The 17,670-nt window shown below is 37.8% G+C and overlaps 1 protein-coding gene across 1 annotated transcript; it reads left to right on the forward strand.

Moving 5' to 3' along the window:
- The first annotated feature begins 1,798 nt into the window (after nt 1-1,798).
- On the forward strand, nt 1,799-17,079 carry LOC140801153 (uncharacterized). Its single transcript, XM_073156158.1, has 8 exons — nt 1,799-1,811; nt 1,871-2,016; nt 2,761-2,975; nt 5,885-6,057; nt 6,135-6,223; nt 6,308-6,463; nt 6,561-6,631; nt 16,592-17,079. Exons 1-8 carry the CDS (start codon nt 1,799-1,801, stop codon nt 16,863-16,865), a joined length of 1,137 nt encoding a protein of 378 aa, XP_073012259.1. The 3' UTR covers nt 16,866-17,079.
- Nucleotides 17,080-17,670: the final 591 nt, after the last annotated feature.

Consider the following 17,670-nt stretch of genomic DNA (forward strand, 5'->3'; position numbering starts at 1 on the left):
ATTAATCTCAAGGGCTATTGAGGTTGGATATCAATCAAGAGAAGCGGTGAATCGTGGGTTCTAGTGAGCAAGACTAAGAGGAACAAAGTCATTTGGATCGACAGATTGTTTTGTGAGTCAGTCTTGTAACTGCTACTATTCTAGTGATTGGTTTTGATTCGAGTTTGGATCCGTGATTTTTTTCCGTTTGGGTTTTTCCACATTAAAATCTTGGCGTCCATCTTTGCTTTTATTTTTTTAATATTTCTTATATTTTTTACTTAAGCAAAGGAATGATATCATTGCCTAGGATTTATATACATACGTGTGTCTAGGTATTTTTTCAATTGGTATCAGAGCAGGTTCTCTCACCTTTAGAGAGAGATCAGATAGGCATGGATTTTCATAGAGATGGACAATCGACTATTAGACCTCCTATTCTAGATGGTTCAAATTATGGATATTGAAAAGCTAGGATGAGAGCTTACTTGAAGTCTTTAGATGAGCGAGTATGGATTGCCATAGTGAATGGTTGGAGTGCACCAATGTACATGGTGAATGATAAGCTTATTAAAAAATCGATAGAGTCATGGGATAGGGCAGATTATGAAAAAGTTGGATGGAATAGCAAGGCAATAAATGTAATTTTTAGTTGTGTTTTCTCGTTAGAATTTAGAAGAATTTTTACTTGTGAGATAGCTAAAGAAGCATGGACGATCTTAGAAACTACTCACGAAGTAACCATAGCTGTAAAACTTTCAAAACTTCAGAGATTGACTACTAGTTTTGAAACTCTACGTATGGAAGAGAATGAGACATTTGATGAGTTCTATGCAAAGCTGAGCGATATAGTCAACTCCAGTTTCAACCTAGGAGAGAAAGTTTTTGAAAATAGAATTGTTCGTAAGATCCTTAGGTCTTTCCCAGAAATGTTTCAGGCAAAAGTTACAGCTATTAAGGAAAGTAAAGACATTGATTCTATGAAGGTTGAACAATTAGTAGGAAATCTACAAACATTTAAGTCCAGCCTTTCAAAACTAAGAAAGTCCAAAGGAATGACCCTATCCACTGTTGAACAAAATTTAGAGGAGTTAGATGATGAAGGTGATTTAGATGTTTGTTGAGATGTTGACCATGTTTGTCAAAAAGTTCAATAAATATTTTCGGAAGCCAAACAAGTTGAATGCTGAAAAACTTAAGAAAAACAAAGCCTTTGTGAAAAAAAAGAATGCTGTGAGTTCAAATACTAGGGTGAGCAACAACAATGTGAAACAAAAAAAATAAGAATTCTGATAATAAAGTTCGATGTTTTGAATATTCTGGTTTTGGACACATCGCACAAGAATGCCCTAATCGTCTTAAGAAGAAGGGTAAAGCTATGAAAGTCACTTGGGATGACTCAGATAAATCTAATGAAGATTCTGAGAAAGACTAAGAGAACTTTGTAGCTTTCGCCTCCTCTCTTTTTAATACTAACTCTGTTGTTGATTCTACTAGTACAGATGATCAGGATGTATTATCAGCTGAAGAAGAAGAATCAGAAATACAAAAGGCCTATAGTGATTTGTACCTGGAGTCGTTTAAGCTCAAGAAGAGCAATCTTAAACTACTTCAACGACTCAAGGTAATCGAACCAGAAAGAAATTAATTTGAGGAGAAGTACAAACTAGAACTTGAACGTGTCAAAAACTTTACTCAACAACTTGACGATACGAAAGATAAGATGAAGGCTGATGAAATTGAACTAGAGAGATTGTAGAAGAAGTGACATTTCTTAAAGGGAAGAACAAACTTGACGAGATTCTAAACACTCAGATTTATGAAAAAGACAGGTATGGAGTTGGATACACTAGTGATTCAAATAATAATAAAACTGTCTTTGTCTCTGCAGGTCTACAAATAGAAGGAAACCTGAGGTCATCAACCACATTTACAAAGCAATCCTGGATGAGTGTCTCTAAACTGAAGATGAATCAACAAACTGGTAAATCTTCAACGACGCAAAATGTAAACTTTAGACATGCTCCTCAACTAAAGGTGAGTAAAAAAGGGTTTGTTCCGACATGCTTTCATTGTGGTATTCTAGGGCATATACGAACTCATTGCAAATTTTTACAAAAACCTAGGAGTGCTTTCATTTATGGGGTGAAGACAAAGACCATATGAGTAAAAAAAGTGACTTGAAATGTTATATTATACATACTGCCTTGAAAGCTTTAAATTCTAACTTGTGGTATTTAGACAGTGGTTGTTCAAGACATATGTCAGATGACAAATTCTTATTTTCTAATCTCGAAGAACATGAAGTGGGAGTTGTGACATTTGGAGATGGTAATTCATCCAAGGTAATAGGTAAAGAAAAGGTAAGTACTCCAGGTGTTCCTATTCTTGAAAATGTTCTTTATGTTAAGGGCTTGAAAGCAAATCTATTCGACAGCCGCACCAAAGACTTTGCGGGTAGACGGTGTAATCAAGACAACCATAGTGAGAATCTTGATCGACACCAGGTCCACCCACAACTTCATTGACAAAAGGCTTATTTGGAAGATTGGGCTTGAGTCGAAACTCATGGAAGGGTTCGATGTGATGATTGGAGACGGCACCACATTGCGTGCAGATTTCATTTGTGGAGGTGTGGAGTTGAAGGTGCAACGCCAAATTTTCACATTGGATCTTTATCCATTGGCCTTGCGACGTGCCGATATTATTTTGAGGACTCAATAGATTCGAAGCTTGGGGCCTGTGACATTTGACTTTACAAATCTCACATTGATATTTTAGAGGAATGACCAAAGAGTACTGCTGGATGAAAGTCAATTGTTGTTTGAACTTCCAAGCGTAGGGGACGCAAAGAAGCTCACTTCTTTCTCGGCACCCACCTTTCCTTTCTTCTCAGATTTGAGGAGAGCCAGCATGGAGGATAGTGATCTGGTCCGACTCATGGAGGAGCTGAGAGAGAATCCATCAAGCCGCCCAGAGCATGAGGAGCGAGACAGGTTGGTACTCGAGCGCAGGCGGTTCAAGGTACCCGTGGATGAAGAGTTACGAAGACTATAGATAACACACTTCCATGAGACTCCTATAGTAGACCATGAAGCGGTTTTATGTACCTACAAGTGGCTGGCCCAAAACAGTACATGGACAACGATGAAGTCGGACATGACGAAGTATGCCCGTGAATGCCAAATCTGCCGATGAGTCAAATCGGAGACACTCAAGCCCAGCGGGCTGTTGCTACCACTGCCTATACCGGAGCATATTTGGGAGGACATCTCCATGGACTTCATCGAAGGGCTGCCGAAGGTTCAAGGACAATTAGTGGTGTTCGTTATGGTGGACAGACTCAGCAAATATGCTCATTTCATAGCATTGACGCACCCGTTTTCAGCGAAAAAAGTTGCTGAAATTTTTGTTCGGGAAAAGAAAGAGAAGGAGCTGAGGAAGAAGGAGAAAAAGAAAGAAAGAAAGAAAGAAAGAAAGAAGAAGAAGAAGAAGAAGAAGAAGAAGAAGAGAAGAGGAAGAGAAGAAAGAGAGGAGGTGAGGGAGGAGCAGCTGGCCAGCCAGCGGCCGGCCTCTCGCCGGCGGCTCGGCTCCGACGAGCCCAACCTCGGGCAAGAGAGAGAGAGAGAGAGAGAGAGAGAGAGAGAGAGAGAGAGAGAGAGAGAGAGAGAGGGAGTGAGAGGTCTCACCGGCGGCGGCGGCGGCTCTAGGAAAGGTGTCGGTATAGAGAGAGAGAGTAAAGTGAGAGGGTGACCGAGAGAGAGAGAGAGAGAGAGAAGGCGGTAGAGGAGGAGTAGTGGCCGCGCCGGGGCCCACCGCGGCCAGCTGGCCACAGCCGGTTGGAGATCTTTGGCATCAACGTCTTGGATATGTGAATTACAAGGAATTGCTTAATCTGTCCAAACAAAAAGTGGTAAGAGGAATACCTAAGACGACGGAAATATCAAAAAGAGTGCGATTCGTGTCAAGTTGGAAAATAAATTAGGATCTCACACAAGAAAGTAAATAATTTGGAATGATCCGTCCGTAGGATGATCCTAAGATTTTGAGAGTAGTAATATCGGAAGTTAGGATTCTAATGGATTAGGAATGAAGTCAATTAGAGATCTGGATTGAAAGTTATCGTTAAAATAGTAGAGCAAGGTCAAATAGGGTAGAACGGTAATTAACTGACATTGCGGTAGTCGTTGGAGGGTGGCGGACAACCAAGAGTGGTGATGGACGGCCGTGAGATAGGGTGGCTACTAGTGGTAGGAGGTGGTTAGGGTTTGGAAGATGGGATGTTTCTACGACTATAATCTACTCCTAGAAAGATAAAGACAAAAATTAATAACTTGGCTAAACTCTGATTCATTCAATGATTATTATCAACACATGTCAACTCCTATTTATGAGAGTAAAATTTTTTAGTAGATCGGATCCACATGCAGATTATCCGATTTATTTAAAATTTAAAATAATAAAATAAAGCTAAGTAACTAACTTGACTCGACTTGACTTGACTTGACTCGACTTAACCCAAGTGGTCGGATTAGTATATTGTTAATACCCAAATGTGAGTTATTCTTAATTTATCTATTTGCTATCTTGAGCTAGATAACATCATCCGTCTTTTCTTCCAGCAGAGTTTCCACTACTTTATAGAATTTTGTGAGGGATTGTTTGGTGATTAATCTAAGTTTTTGTGATAGATTGGGACGATCTAAAGTAAGGGAATCTGGCTTCCTTGTCCGACAATCTAATGGGAATGCAATTCTTGCAGGTACTAGATATGGGCTTTATAAATCAACTTTAATTATGGGAACGGTGGCAATTCAGGAGGCTTTACTTGACTATTCAATTTCATTGCTTTACAAATTGTTGGCTCGAATCTGATTCACTCCAATTGATTAAAACTTTGAGGGTTGAAAGACATCGTGGTCAAACAATTACTAAAATCTAGATTGGCTTGCAAAAAGAGTAGAAGGTTAGGTTTTGGATGTAGTTGGGATGAGAGTTTTCTTTTTCTATGAGAACCTTGTGTAATTGGTAAGTTAATCTATACAATTTTATATTTTTCTAAAAAATATTTCTATATTAAATCAAGAGTATTTACATAAATTTTTTACTTCACATTTATATTTCTATTTCAACTTTATATCACATTAAAAATATACTATTCTAATTTATAAGTAAACATTATATTATCAACTCTAAATTAGAGGTACAATCTTAGAGAATTAGAATAACTCTTCTAGATTTACCCAATTCTAATCTATAGTTTGGAGGTCCACGAGGAAGGTCACAGGAGAGTTGGAGCCTGGCCAAACTGCGGCGGTCGAACTTGGTTGGACCTCAAGCCCGAACATCCATTCCTCTTCTTTTTCCACGGATGAATGTGGCTAAATATTGGGCTCCAAATATAGAGCCAAGAGCCCGGTGCGCTCCAATGCACCGGACTTTATATTTATTATTTAATTAATATAATATATATATTTATATATATATATGTGTGTGTTAAATTACTTAATAAGTTCTCTTAATATTATTATTTTTTAATAAAAATATATTATTATAAAACTCTTATCGATATTTTTATAAGAAGACTAATATTCAATAGTATCAAAAATAATTTTAAATTATTATTTTTTAATTAAAAACATCAAAATTATATTACACGAAATAAAAATAAAATACTTAAAATAACTTAAATAATTTAATATTATACTCATTTTAAAGATCTCAATGAGAGCATTCTAATGGTACTATTTTTGTTAAAAATTGATTAGTAAAACTAATTATATATTCAGTTTAATTAATTATATTATTTAATAAAGGATACAGACGGAATTTAAATTTTTAGATTAAGCTTTTACAGGGCAAAATTGGTATTTCCAAAAGTTGTATAGTATTGAAGTTGGGCTAGGTGGCTCGAAATTTGGAGCCCCATTTGGAGCTCGGTTCAGCTCCACCGGGCTCCAAATTTAGAGTTTTCGAGCCCGGTTGGAGATGCTATAATAAGATTACTGCAAAGAAGACGAACTGGGGAAAGAAGAGCTCGAGGCAGAGGCAGAGGCAGAGGCAGACAAGAAAGCCAAGGTTCTTTCTCCTTGTAATTTGGTTGTTCTATGTAAAATTACGGTTCCAGTTTGTAGGATGTTGATAATTTTGAATAGAGTTGCAGAAGAAGCATAAGAGGGAAAAAGAGAAATCGGATGATTCAGAAGCTGTAGAAGAAGAAGGGAAAGAAGAGAAGGCTTATATGGTTTTCTTCTATCTTGTTTGTTTTCTTTCTTAAATGTCTACTTACTTGCATTGCTCTTCTGAATTTTGATGTTTTTGATTAAAGGAGAAGCAAGGGAAGAAGAAGAAGAAGAAGAGAGACAAGAAGGAAGAGGTAAACACTGTGGTAGGAAAGATAAGTAAGTCAGGGTTTACCGAAGGCAAGGAAGATAAGGAGAAGGTTTATTCTTTGCCCGGGCAGAAGCATGACTCGCCGGATGAAGTATGTAAATCTTATTCATCACAATGTTAAAAAGAAAGGTATTTATGATTCAATGTTCTATTATGGGCTGACCAGAATTTCTGCTATTGAATTGCAGAGAGATCCCTTGAGGATTTTCTTTGAGGTTCTTTACCGGCAGCTTCCTGATAACGAGATGGCAGCGTCGTGGTGAGCTTCAGTTTACCGGATGAGTATCTTATTTTACAAGCTTCATACTCAATTATGAAATCGTCAGTGGTCATAGTCATACTTCTATAGAGATTTTGTGTTGTACATGCAGAAGTAACATATATAATTTTAGGCTGACATAATGGTATATACTATCAGATAAAACATTGAATTCCCAATTTTCATTTTTGATGATATATTTTGCTTAGATTTTACCTCAGATGTAAGTTTTTGTTTGTGAATGGCTCTAAAGTCTAGACTGTCTAATATAGATCAGGACTTTTATACTGGAAGAGCTGCAGTGTTCTTGTAGTCATACATAAATCTTCATGATCTTGTGAGCATACACACAAAACTACTGATAATCCATGTAGGAATTATGACAATTGACAGTGCTAGGGAAAATAAAATAACATTGAAAAGGCTCACTGAAAAATTTAAGTGATATTTTAGCAAAATATGTAGCATAAATAGGCTGTTGCAAGTGGAAGTCAGAACTGCAAATGATTCCTCTATGGTTGTTTATGACTCATGAAAGCTTTTATGATGAAGGTTGGTGGATATGAAATAGTTGTGATCCACAAGAGAAGGAGCCATTTTTGTGACCTCTAAAAGTGGGCTACGAATATACTATCAATTTCTAGTATTTGACAGATATTCTGGCATCCAGCTGAACTAAGACTTGATCAATATACAAGCTAAATTTAGTGTAGATGTTGAGAAATTTCAATTATCCATGACAAGTGAACTAAAAATCATGTAGATGATAGAGGGGATCAGATCTATCCATTTACACTAAAATGGTAAAACCGAACAAATATCTCTTGCCGTAGATTCAAAATTAGTATTAGGAATATTATCTTCTCTTTTGTTATAATGATGCGAATCGAGTTAGGTCAGATCATATCATGGGGATATTAGGCTCGATGGATCGAATTTATTTATCTTTTAATTAATTCATGATATAAGCTCTTAATATAAGTCTAGTTAAGTTAAGTTCAATTAAGTTATGTAAGCTTTTAAGATAAATCTTAATTTGAGTTGTATAAGCTTTTAGGGCTATCATAGTAGGACTTATTGTACTCGACCTCTAGATATAAAGAGGTTGGGCTCTTTTATTTAATCATCCATTGAAGAATTGAGAATTATATTTTAGCCTTAATTTGTTATCACCATTTTCAATACTAGCCTTAGCTTTTTAACTTAGACCTTTTCCATTTGCATGCTCCTTGCCAACCTGCTGTCAAGAAAATCACACTTTATTCTTTAAGAAATTGCAGTTCAAGACGTGTTCAATACATCAATCAGAAACCAAGAGATCTATGTTACACAAGGATCTCAAGTCACCATTCAGTTCTAGTTGCTAGTATTTTATTCTTTGGCTTGTAAGTGAAGTTATGTCTTCTACTAGTTTGATGGCCAACAATAATAGATTAAAAATAGAGCTATATCTATTCTTTTCATAAATCGTAAATTTATCTTAACCAAATAAGCCTTTAGTCTCAACCTCTGGGATCTGCTATGTATTTTTCCTATGTTGAACTCTATTTTGGGCCATGTACTATGTCAAACAAAGTATTATCATGTCTATTCTTATCGCCTTAACTTCTTTTTAGTTTTTCCCTCTCACTTGACAAACTCTTGAATGAATTTCTCTTCCTTACTAGTGCAAATGTGGTTTCCATTTGAGATTTCTAAACATTAATTATCCAATTCCACAACAGTGACTACCTCAAACTGTAGGAATAGCACAAAAGAAGACAAAAGTCAAGTGATTAGCTATATGTTTGGATTAATTATGTATGAAGGAAATTTATTACTAACAATGTGCAAGTGGGTGAGATCATGTTGTAGATAAACTTGCACCAATACTGCAAAGGATTGAAGCTGTAGGTTTCCCATAATATTTTCGAGGCTTAATAATCTATGTTGATCTTAAATTTCAGATAGCTCAAGTGAAGTTGTAGAATTTAATAAATGCTCAAATGCATAAATCTAAATCTGGTGAATACTCAATAACTAATGCAAGTGAAGTTTTTTTCTCTATTTTATATCTTAGTTATTTACATTCTCTTTTGTTCTTTTTGACATGGTCATGATCTTTCGATAATAAAATAAAGGGCTTAATATTAGTGTTTACTTCTTTTAAACTATTTGTAATTTATAATGGACTGCAAACTTTAAACTTTGTTCTAATTGTCATGGGCGGGTCGTGTTGTATTACCTGTTTAATAATCGAGTAGTGTTCATGTCTACTAAATGCAACCCATTTAGTAATCAAGTCATGTTCATGTCAGAGTGAAGTTGACTCAACCCAAACCTAATGATAGGCTACGGAACAATTCCTTCAAGATCTGAATTTATTGCAGGAAATAGTCTGCCCAACTGAGGAAAAATATTCACAAAATATTCTTCCTAAGTCAGAAAATTACGAAACTAAGTGGAATCGATTTGTAAATCCCTGATCTACGTTTTTTGTATTTATGCCCTTCACAGATTTTAACTACAACTAGGACGAAAATATGATATAATGCGGATGAAGGTCGTGGTGATGGGTGGAGTGAAAGTTATGGTTATGGATGATAATGGAGATGAGGGTGGATGGATTATGTAGTTTAAGGGATAAAGATGAAGGGGAAGAAGTGGTCGAGATCCCAAAAAAGAGGGAGGACTTGATAGACGAGGGAGATTAGAAGTTAGGAGAGACCTTGCCAATGGTAGAGGTGGTAGATTGGTGAAGAGGGAGGAGAGAGATTATGGTAGAGAGAAGATAGAGAGGCAAGAAACTAATATTCCAATAGCATAATGATTTTGGCTGTCATCCACACCTTTATAGAAGCTAGCCAACAAGCCCTAATAATAATAATTAACCCTAATCCTAGTGGAATTCTGCATTTTGCGTTCTTTATTTTTGTGAACCTGATACAGGCGTTCGCAAGGGAGTTCGAACGCGACTTCTTTTGCATTCAAACGTGACCTACAGGAATTTTATTTTAATGAAAATAAATAACTAATGCAATAAAAAAATACTCTAACAAGGTGTATCAGCCCACCACATTTCCCCTACCTTGCCCTCAAAGTGTAAAGTTGGGGAAACGCTCCAAGATGTCCGTCTCCAACTCCCATGCCGCCTTATTGGATGGCTTGCCAAGCCACTCAAATAGAATCTCCATCTCTAATCTGGTACCATGACATCGTCGACGCTTACTAAGTACTCGAACTGGCTCTGCGAGCTCTGTCTCCTCAAATGGCTCCGGTAGAGCTAATCCAACAACCTCATGATCTCTAATCCGCTCCCTCAGCAATGAAACATGGAAGACAGGATGCACTCTTGACCCTTCCGGCAGCTCCAAACAATATCAATCGGACCGAAACGCTCTAACACTTGAAACTGACCAAAGTAGCAATGTGCTAACTTTTGGTTACGCATCGGACGCAAGATCACTTGTCAATACGGTTGTACTCTCTTAAACACCCAACTGCCGATGTTAAACTCCTGCTGTCGATGGCTACAATCATAAACTTACTTCATAAGGTTTTGAGCAAGTTTAAGATGGGCTCGCAACCTCCTCAATGTGGCATCTCTATCCATCAAAGCTAAGCCCACCTCTATCCGTTCTGTAGATGCCACTAGATCATAAGTGCGTAATATCAGAGCCGTGCGCCCATACACCACCTCAAATAGAGTCATGCTAATATTGCTGTGGTAGGCAGTGTTGTAAGACCACACCGCCCATGGTAAGAATTCCAACCATCGTCTTGGCATCTCTCCAACAAAGCACTTCAAGTACAGCTCAATATCTTGATTGACCATCTCGGTTTGGCCGTCTGTCTGTGGATGTAGGCCGAACTGAAGTTTAATCAAGTTCCCTATAATATGAAAAACTCCATCCAAAAGAGCTCATAAATACACAATCACGATCCGAGACAATTGTGCGTGGTATGTCATGTAACCGAACAACATCTCTAACAAAAATTTGAGCCACTGACTTAACTGAAAATTGATGTGATAATGCAGAAAAGTGCGCATACTTGCTCAATCTATCAACCACCATAAAAATAACGGAGTAACCACGTACCAACAGAAGACCTTCTATGAAATCCATAGAAATATCTTTCCAAACACGGTTCGGTATCGGTAGAGGCTGTAGTAATCCGGTCGGTTTCAATGTGGTTGCCTTAGCTCTTTGACAGACTTCGCGAGCACGGATAAAACTCCTCACATCTCGTCTCAATCTTGGCCACGTGCAACTCTAAGATATCCTCCTATAAGTCTTTAAGACACCCTTATGACCAGCCTCTGGAGTTTGGTTGAAGTGCTCAAACAATTTGCCGCAATGCATCATTTGCGGGCACCTGAATGCATCCGCGGTCCAACAGCAAACCGCCTCGATTCTCCAACTCTAGATGGTGCTCTAGATCATCCAACACCTCCTGTAATAATCTCAAAACATTTGGATCAGATGTACATGCATATCTCAGGTCGTCAAGGAAGGGAAAGGTAGGAGAAAAATATGCTGCGAGCCTGGCGGTTTCGATTTGGCGTGATAGTGCATTCGTTGCTTTATTTTCTATTTCTTTCTTGTATTAAATTTCATAATCATACCCCAGTAATTTTGTGACCCATCTCTACTGTGCTAGAGTGTGTATACGCTGTCCCATAAAGTATGGAAAGCTCCTTTGATCAATTCGGATAATGAATTACCTACCGATTAAATAAGGCCTCCACTTTGTCACTACATGTAGAATTGCCAACAGCTCTCTCTCGTAAGTCGATAATTGCTGAGATTTTGGTGATAAAGCCTTGCTAAGAAAGGCTATGGGACATCCTCCTTGCATTAGTATAGCTCCTATGCCAACACTCGATGCATCACATTCCTTAACGAACTCTTTGGTGAAGTCTGGTAGAGCTAGAACGGGCACCATTGTTGTTATTGCTGTTTTCAGTTTTTCAAAGGCTGTAGTAGCTTTATCTGTCCTTCTAAAAGAGTCCTTCAACAAAAAAGTAAGAAGAGCAGCGATCTTTCCATACTAGGTGATGAGGTGGCGATAATATCCGGTCAACCCCAAGAATCCTCGTAATCCTGTGCTAGTAGTAGGTATCGGCTAAGCGGTCATACATGCTACTGAGGATCCGCCGCTACACCTTCCGCTGAGATGATGTGGCCTAAATACTCTACTTGTGATACTCCCTATAGGTACTTGGACTTCTTAATCTTCAACTGGTTTTGCTTCAATAAATTCAGCACATCCTCCAAATGTCGCTAATGCTCCAATTCAGTCATGCTATACACCAAAATGTCATCAAAAAATACTTAGACATACCTTCGCAGTAAAGGCCAAAAAATATTATCCATGAGGCCTTGAAAAGTAGCTGGAGCATTGGCAAGACTAAAGGGCATCATCCAAAACTCGTAGTGCTCGTCCGGAGTCCGAAATGCAGTTTTATGCACATCCGCCGGATGAACTCTTATTTGATGATACCCGGCCCTTAAGTCAAGCTTGCGGAATATGGTCGCCCCTACAAACTCATCCAACAGCTCCTCTATGACCGGAATGGGATACCGGTCCTTAACGGTGATAGCGTTTAGTGTTCGGTAGTCGACACAAAAATGTCATGTCTCGTCCTTCTTTCGCACCAATAGCACGGGCGATGAGTAAGAACTATGACTTGGTTGTATGAGGCATTGCTCCAACATCTCGGCTACTATCTTGGAGATAACTTCCTTTTGCACAAAGCATAATGATTTTGGCTGCCATCCACACCTTTATAGAGGCTAGCGAACAAGCCCTAATAATAATAATTAACCATAATCCTAGTGGAATCCCGCCGATCGCGTTCGAACGCCCCCGATCGCGTTTGAACGCACAAAAAACATTCTCTGTCGATGCTAACGTGATACATGAGTTCTAACGTGGCGTTCGAATGCGCCCGACCGCGTTCGAACATGCATTTTGCATTCTCTATTTTTGCGAACCTGATGCAGGCATTCGCAAGGGAGTTCGAACGCGATCCCTTCTGCGTTCAAATGCGACCTACAAAATTTTATTTTAATAAAAATAAACAACTAATGCAATAAGAAAAGACTAACAAGGTGTATCTCCTGACTCGACCCAAACTCGCTTAACCCGACCATATTACCCCCCTTCCCCACAGCCAACAATGTTCTTGTGGACATGTGGAGGGATCTAGTTATGAAGAGGAGGCTGTATTGCCACGAGATTCCCTTTGTGTTTCGATAAAACTTACATGAAGGCATCCATGGACACTTTCATGGCCCGCTGTTATTTCATCAAGGTGGCCATCATCGTGAGTAGATTTGAATATCTCAGCAAAGTTGAGGGTGAGGTGACCGTTAGTGAGTTGGGGATCGATCGTTCCCCGAATTCAGAATCACGTGAAACTAGAACCAAAAGAACTCTAACTCGTGATGCTACTACCAATAAAAATATCACAATTTTTTTAAGAACAGATCGATCTAGACTAGTGGTATTAGAGTCATCATATCCTCATACCAGCTAATATAATAACCACTCGAGGGATGGCAACATGATTGGCTGAGAGACTTCCATGGCTAGGGATCCATTGATGATGACCGACATGGCAATAGAGATCGACAACTTACCATCAAAACCGTTGACTCCACCTCTATCGACTACTTAGCATGTTTTCTTGCAGACCTTGCTAGTAATGCAGGAAGCTATGATAGAGATGGCATTGGCTCTCTGCGAACTTTGTAGTGATTGGACACCACGTGGGCAGATGGAGAGGTGCACGGCTAAACCGTGGCTGCTTGCACAAACTATGACAACGTTACTAATGCGCACTGAAACGGTTGAGAAGGATGATCCATGGGTCAAATACGGCAAATCAAGACCCTGTCGGCCAGAACCAAGGGCTACTAAAGGGCCACCTCCTTAGCCCATAAGTGGCGCTGCAATCAAGGAACATGCCTCTAGTCTAGTCAGCTCTAACCAACCTACGCATGCACCCATAAGCCTAACAGGGACTATCTTGTGTGTTTAGGTCTGAGTCGAGCCTCAACTTGATTCGAGCCATGGTCCAATATGCATCAAGATTGTTGATAGTCTAGTCGTTCCATTTCTAAGTCTGGACGAATATACATTGGTCCTCGATGTGCCAAAACCCAAACTGGTCAACCCGAGTGCAAGGCCTAGATTAGACTTGATTCTACATTAAATTGCGAGAGGGTCTAGTCCTAACTCTGGACTAATTGGTTAAGCACCATTGAGCAGGCCATATTGGGCTACACTTGGTCGAGTTGTAGCCTCCTCCACAAGTCTTGTACTCTTGGACTATGCTCGGATATTGGAGTAAACAATTTGAGATTGATCGAAGGTTTAGAAACTGCCATGGATACCTTGAGGACAAGGTGGACAGAAGCATGGTGGATTGATGTGAATCGAGTTAGGTTAGATCACATCATAGGGACATTAGGCTTGATGAATCGAGTTTATTTATTTTTTAATTAATTTATGATGTAAGCTCTTAAAGTAAGTCTAGTTAAGTCATATAAGCTTATAAGATAAGTCTAATTAATCTTGTAAGCCTTTAAGACAACTTTTAATTTGAGGCGTATAAGCCTTTATAGTTAGTCCTAATAGGACTTATTGTACTTGATCTCTATATATAGAGGGGTTGAACTCCTTTATTTAGTCATCTATTGAAGAATAGAGAATTATGTTTTAGCATTAGTCCATCTTATGAGTAAGAGTAGCATATGAGTAGTCATAAGAGTAAACAATGAGTAGAAGTAAATTAATTTTTCATTATCACCTCCAATATTGCCTATCTTTTCTTTCCAAATCCTAGCCACCATTTTCTTCCATGAGTCACTTACTTTACGGCCGTTCTCTACCACCCTTGGCTATCTGCTACCATCCGATCACCGCCGCAATGTCAGATATTTACAATTCTGTCTAGTTTTGACCTTCCTTTATTATTTTATTTTTATCTTTTCACCTAGAACTCGAAATCGTGTGAAATTAGAGCCAAAAGAACTCTAACTCGTGGTGCTTCCACCCATAAAAGTATCATGGTTTTCCTACGAATAGATAGGTCCAAATTTGGTTCGTAACAAATAATATCAATCGGCTATGCTAGGCTAGTAGCATAGGACAAGTGCAATTGAGACACATGTTTATATGTGGTAACTGCTTTAAAGTGACTCATTTTGTATCCCTGAATCATGCTACCTCTTATGGAAATTATTGATTTAGTTCTGAATTATTGAGGACTATGTATTGGTTTATCTGATAATTGTTCAGAGACAGGTGTTATATATGTTCGGGTAGAGCCATAACCTAGATACACAAGAACAATGCTAAAAGTATATGTACTTTAAGTTTTCTTTCTTTCCATACATGGTGGTTGAAAGCTTAGATAACTATATGGGATCTTATTTATACTATATGCTTTCATTGCGACTGCAATCCCCCAAGTAACCTTTTCTTGTTGTATTTATAGAAATGTCCTAATAAATCTTGGATGTTTCCTCTTAAGTCTAAACCTGATCTTAATCTAGCCAACCCTCACTGAGCCATCTACGTCTCCTTATCACACGTGCAAGTTCTTGGGTGGATATGCTAGTAAATTGAGTAATATGGAGAACAGAACATAGTAATAATCTGTCAACATATCTTAAGGTCTTCACTCATTTTAAATATATTTCAGTCATAGCAATAGTCCAAAAATCTGCAAAATGCTAAAGGTACCTATTGAGAAAAAAATTACAAAGTACAAATAATCAGATAAGTATTGATATTTGATTATTTTTGGGTGAAAAGAAGGTTTTATTATGTGCATGACATGTCTTTTTGACTTGTATGCAGTAATGTGAAGAAAATTGTCTAAAAGTCAGATTAAAAAAATTCTTGCAACATATAGTCATAGTGAGTATAATATTATAGCATGAATGCGACATTTTGACAATTAGTCAGCTCACGAATGTTTCCAGGCATTTTCTTGCTCAAATTTAAAATCACCAAAAATATCGATAGAGGATTGGTTGAGAACAGCCTTATAGATTACATGATTATCTTTAGGGTGTGTAATAACTAATAACATACCCACATAGATGATTGGTGCCCAACTTAGATGATGCAGCAAAAAGACCATCTCAAACTTTGGATTTTCTCTTACATCTCTCACTTCACGTTGTTCTTTGCAATTTGGAGAAAAGCTAGTTCTCTCTTTTTTCTTTATACTATCTGTTAGTACTTCGTTGTCACATATGTTTGTGAAAAATCTCACCTTTTGCATCATTCAAAGAGAGCCAATTCGCATTAGTGCTGTTTTCAGAAAGGTTTTTTTTTCTTATGTATTCCCCTAAAATATCCCTCATTTGCATGGATATTCCTCAGAAGTGCCTTATTTGCATGTATACACCCTTCTAAGTGTGTACTGGTGTGTATACCCTTCAAGACCGATCGTTTTGCATGGATCCTCATTTTGTTACTCTTTGACAACTATAATTTAAGATATCTAAACAATCTAACAACCACAAGGACAAAAATGCCCTTAAGAGAGATGCGTTCACAAAAGAGAACAAGATGCTTTTGCCTTTTTCTCTTTAATGAATCAAATATTTACTGTTGGTTATCTTTGAGGGTTATCCATGCAAAAATATAACGGTTTTAGAGGGCTATAAAAAATATGCAAACATGAATTTTAGATGGGTATAGATGCAAATAATAGATTTTCATAAGGGTAGAAATGCAAAAAACTTTTGAGAATATTGTATTAAGCATTGCACTGCAGCAAACTCTTTTGATAATTTAAAGATTTTGAGATTAGTACTGGATACCAAATCTGGGAATTTTGTGTTGTCTTATAACTCTGTTATGCTTTTAATTTTTTTATCACCTTACATGTATCTTTTTAACAGTTCTCTTTCCAGCCGCAGACTAACCCGTCTAGTCATGATTTTTCATATATAGGATGATGGAGTGGGGCTTGCTTCCACTAGAAGTGGCAAAGAAGGTTTATGAAAAGAAGGTTGAGGGGAACTTGAAACCACAGCAGCTCGATTCACCAGTTAAGATGGTCTTTGATAAGCAAGAACATACTATTTCAGAGGCGGAAAATGAGAGATTTTCTAAAACTATGTCGAAGACCAAGAAGCGGAAGGAGCGAAGAAACATTTCAGGTGAAAATGACAGTGTGCACATCTCATCCAAGAGAAAACTCAAAAGACACAAGGTTTTCTCCTAGCACAAGGTTTTCAGAGTTCATTTGAAATAGTACACATACATAGGTGAGAAAGTTAAGACCAATTCGAGATCCATTTAGGTTGAAAATTAGCTTTCATTTTTCTATTGGCTAGAAACTAAGCTACGTGGAAACTTTTGCTATCATCAGTGTCCTGAACGTCTATAAACTATGAGGAATGTAATGATGCTTTGGGAATGTTATATGCTTAGGTAAATGTATGCTTTTAATTTTTAGGAGTGCAATGTGATATTAGATCATAATGCAAGGATGAAAATATAATTAATCCTATTTCCTCAGCTAATTATATCCATAAGGCTGGTTGGTTTCTGGACCAAAATTAGAAAGCTGGTATGACTGTATACATCAAGTGCTTTAAATGTATAGGGCTTTATTTTTAAGTGATATGCACGAAAAAGATCAAAATATTTTCTCTTTTTTACCACTTAATTTAATATTAATTTTCCTTTACAAGCTAACCCGTGTCCTTATTTTGTTTTTGAGGGGGGAGACCTTTGCATTTAATTGTTGATTTATCTTATACGAAGCACTCCTTGAGAAAGTATTTGAGTACCAAAAGACATAGAAGAAGAATAAACTACCATACTGTCGCGCTAGAATTTGTGTCCTCTTTCTCGAGATATTACTCCATTAGTAAGCTTGGCCAATTTGAGCAAAGCTTCTCTCTGATGGCATTATGAAAGAAGTTATTCTGCATAAGGATAATATAGTTTCTTCTTGCAACTCAAATCTTTGCCTTGTCAAAGATCGTTCAGCATTATTGGACTCAAGAACACCCTTTCAAAGG

This window comes from Typha latifolia, chromosome 14, assembly GCF_019914945.1.
Source record: "Typha latifolia isolate L0001 chromosome 14, TyphaL0001v2, whole genome shotgun sequence".
Taxonomy (NCBI): Eukaryota; Viridiplantae; Streptophyta; class Magnoliopsida; order Poales; family Typhaceae; genus Typha; species Typha latifolia.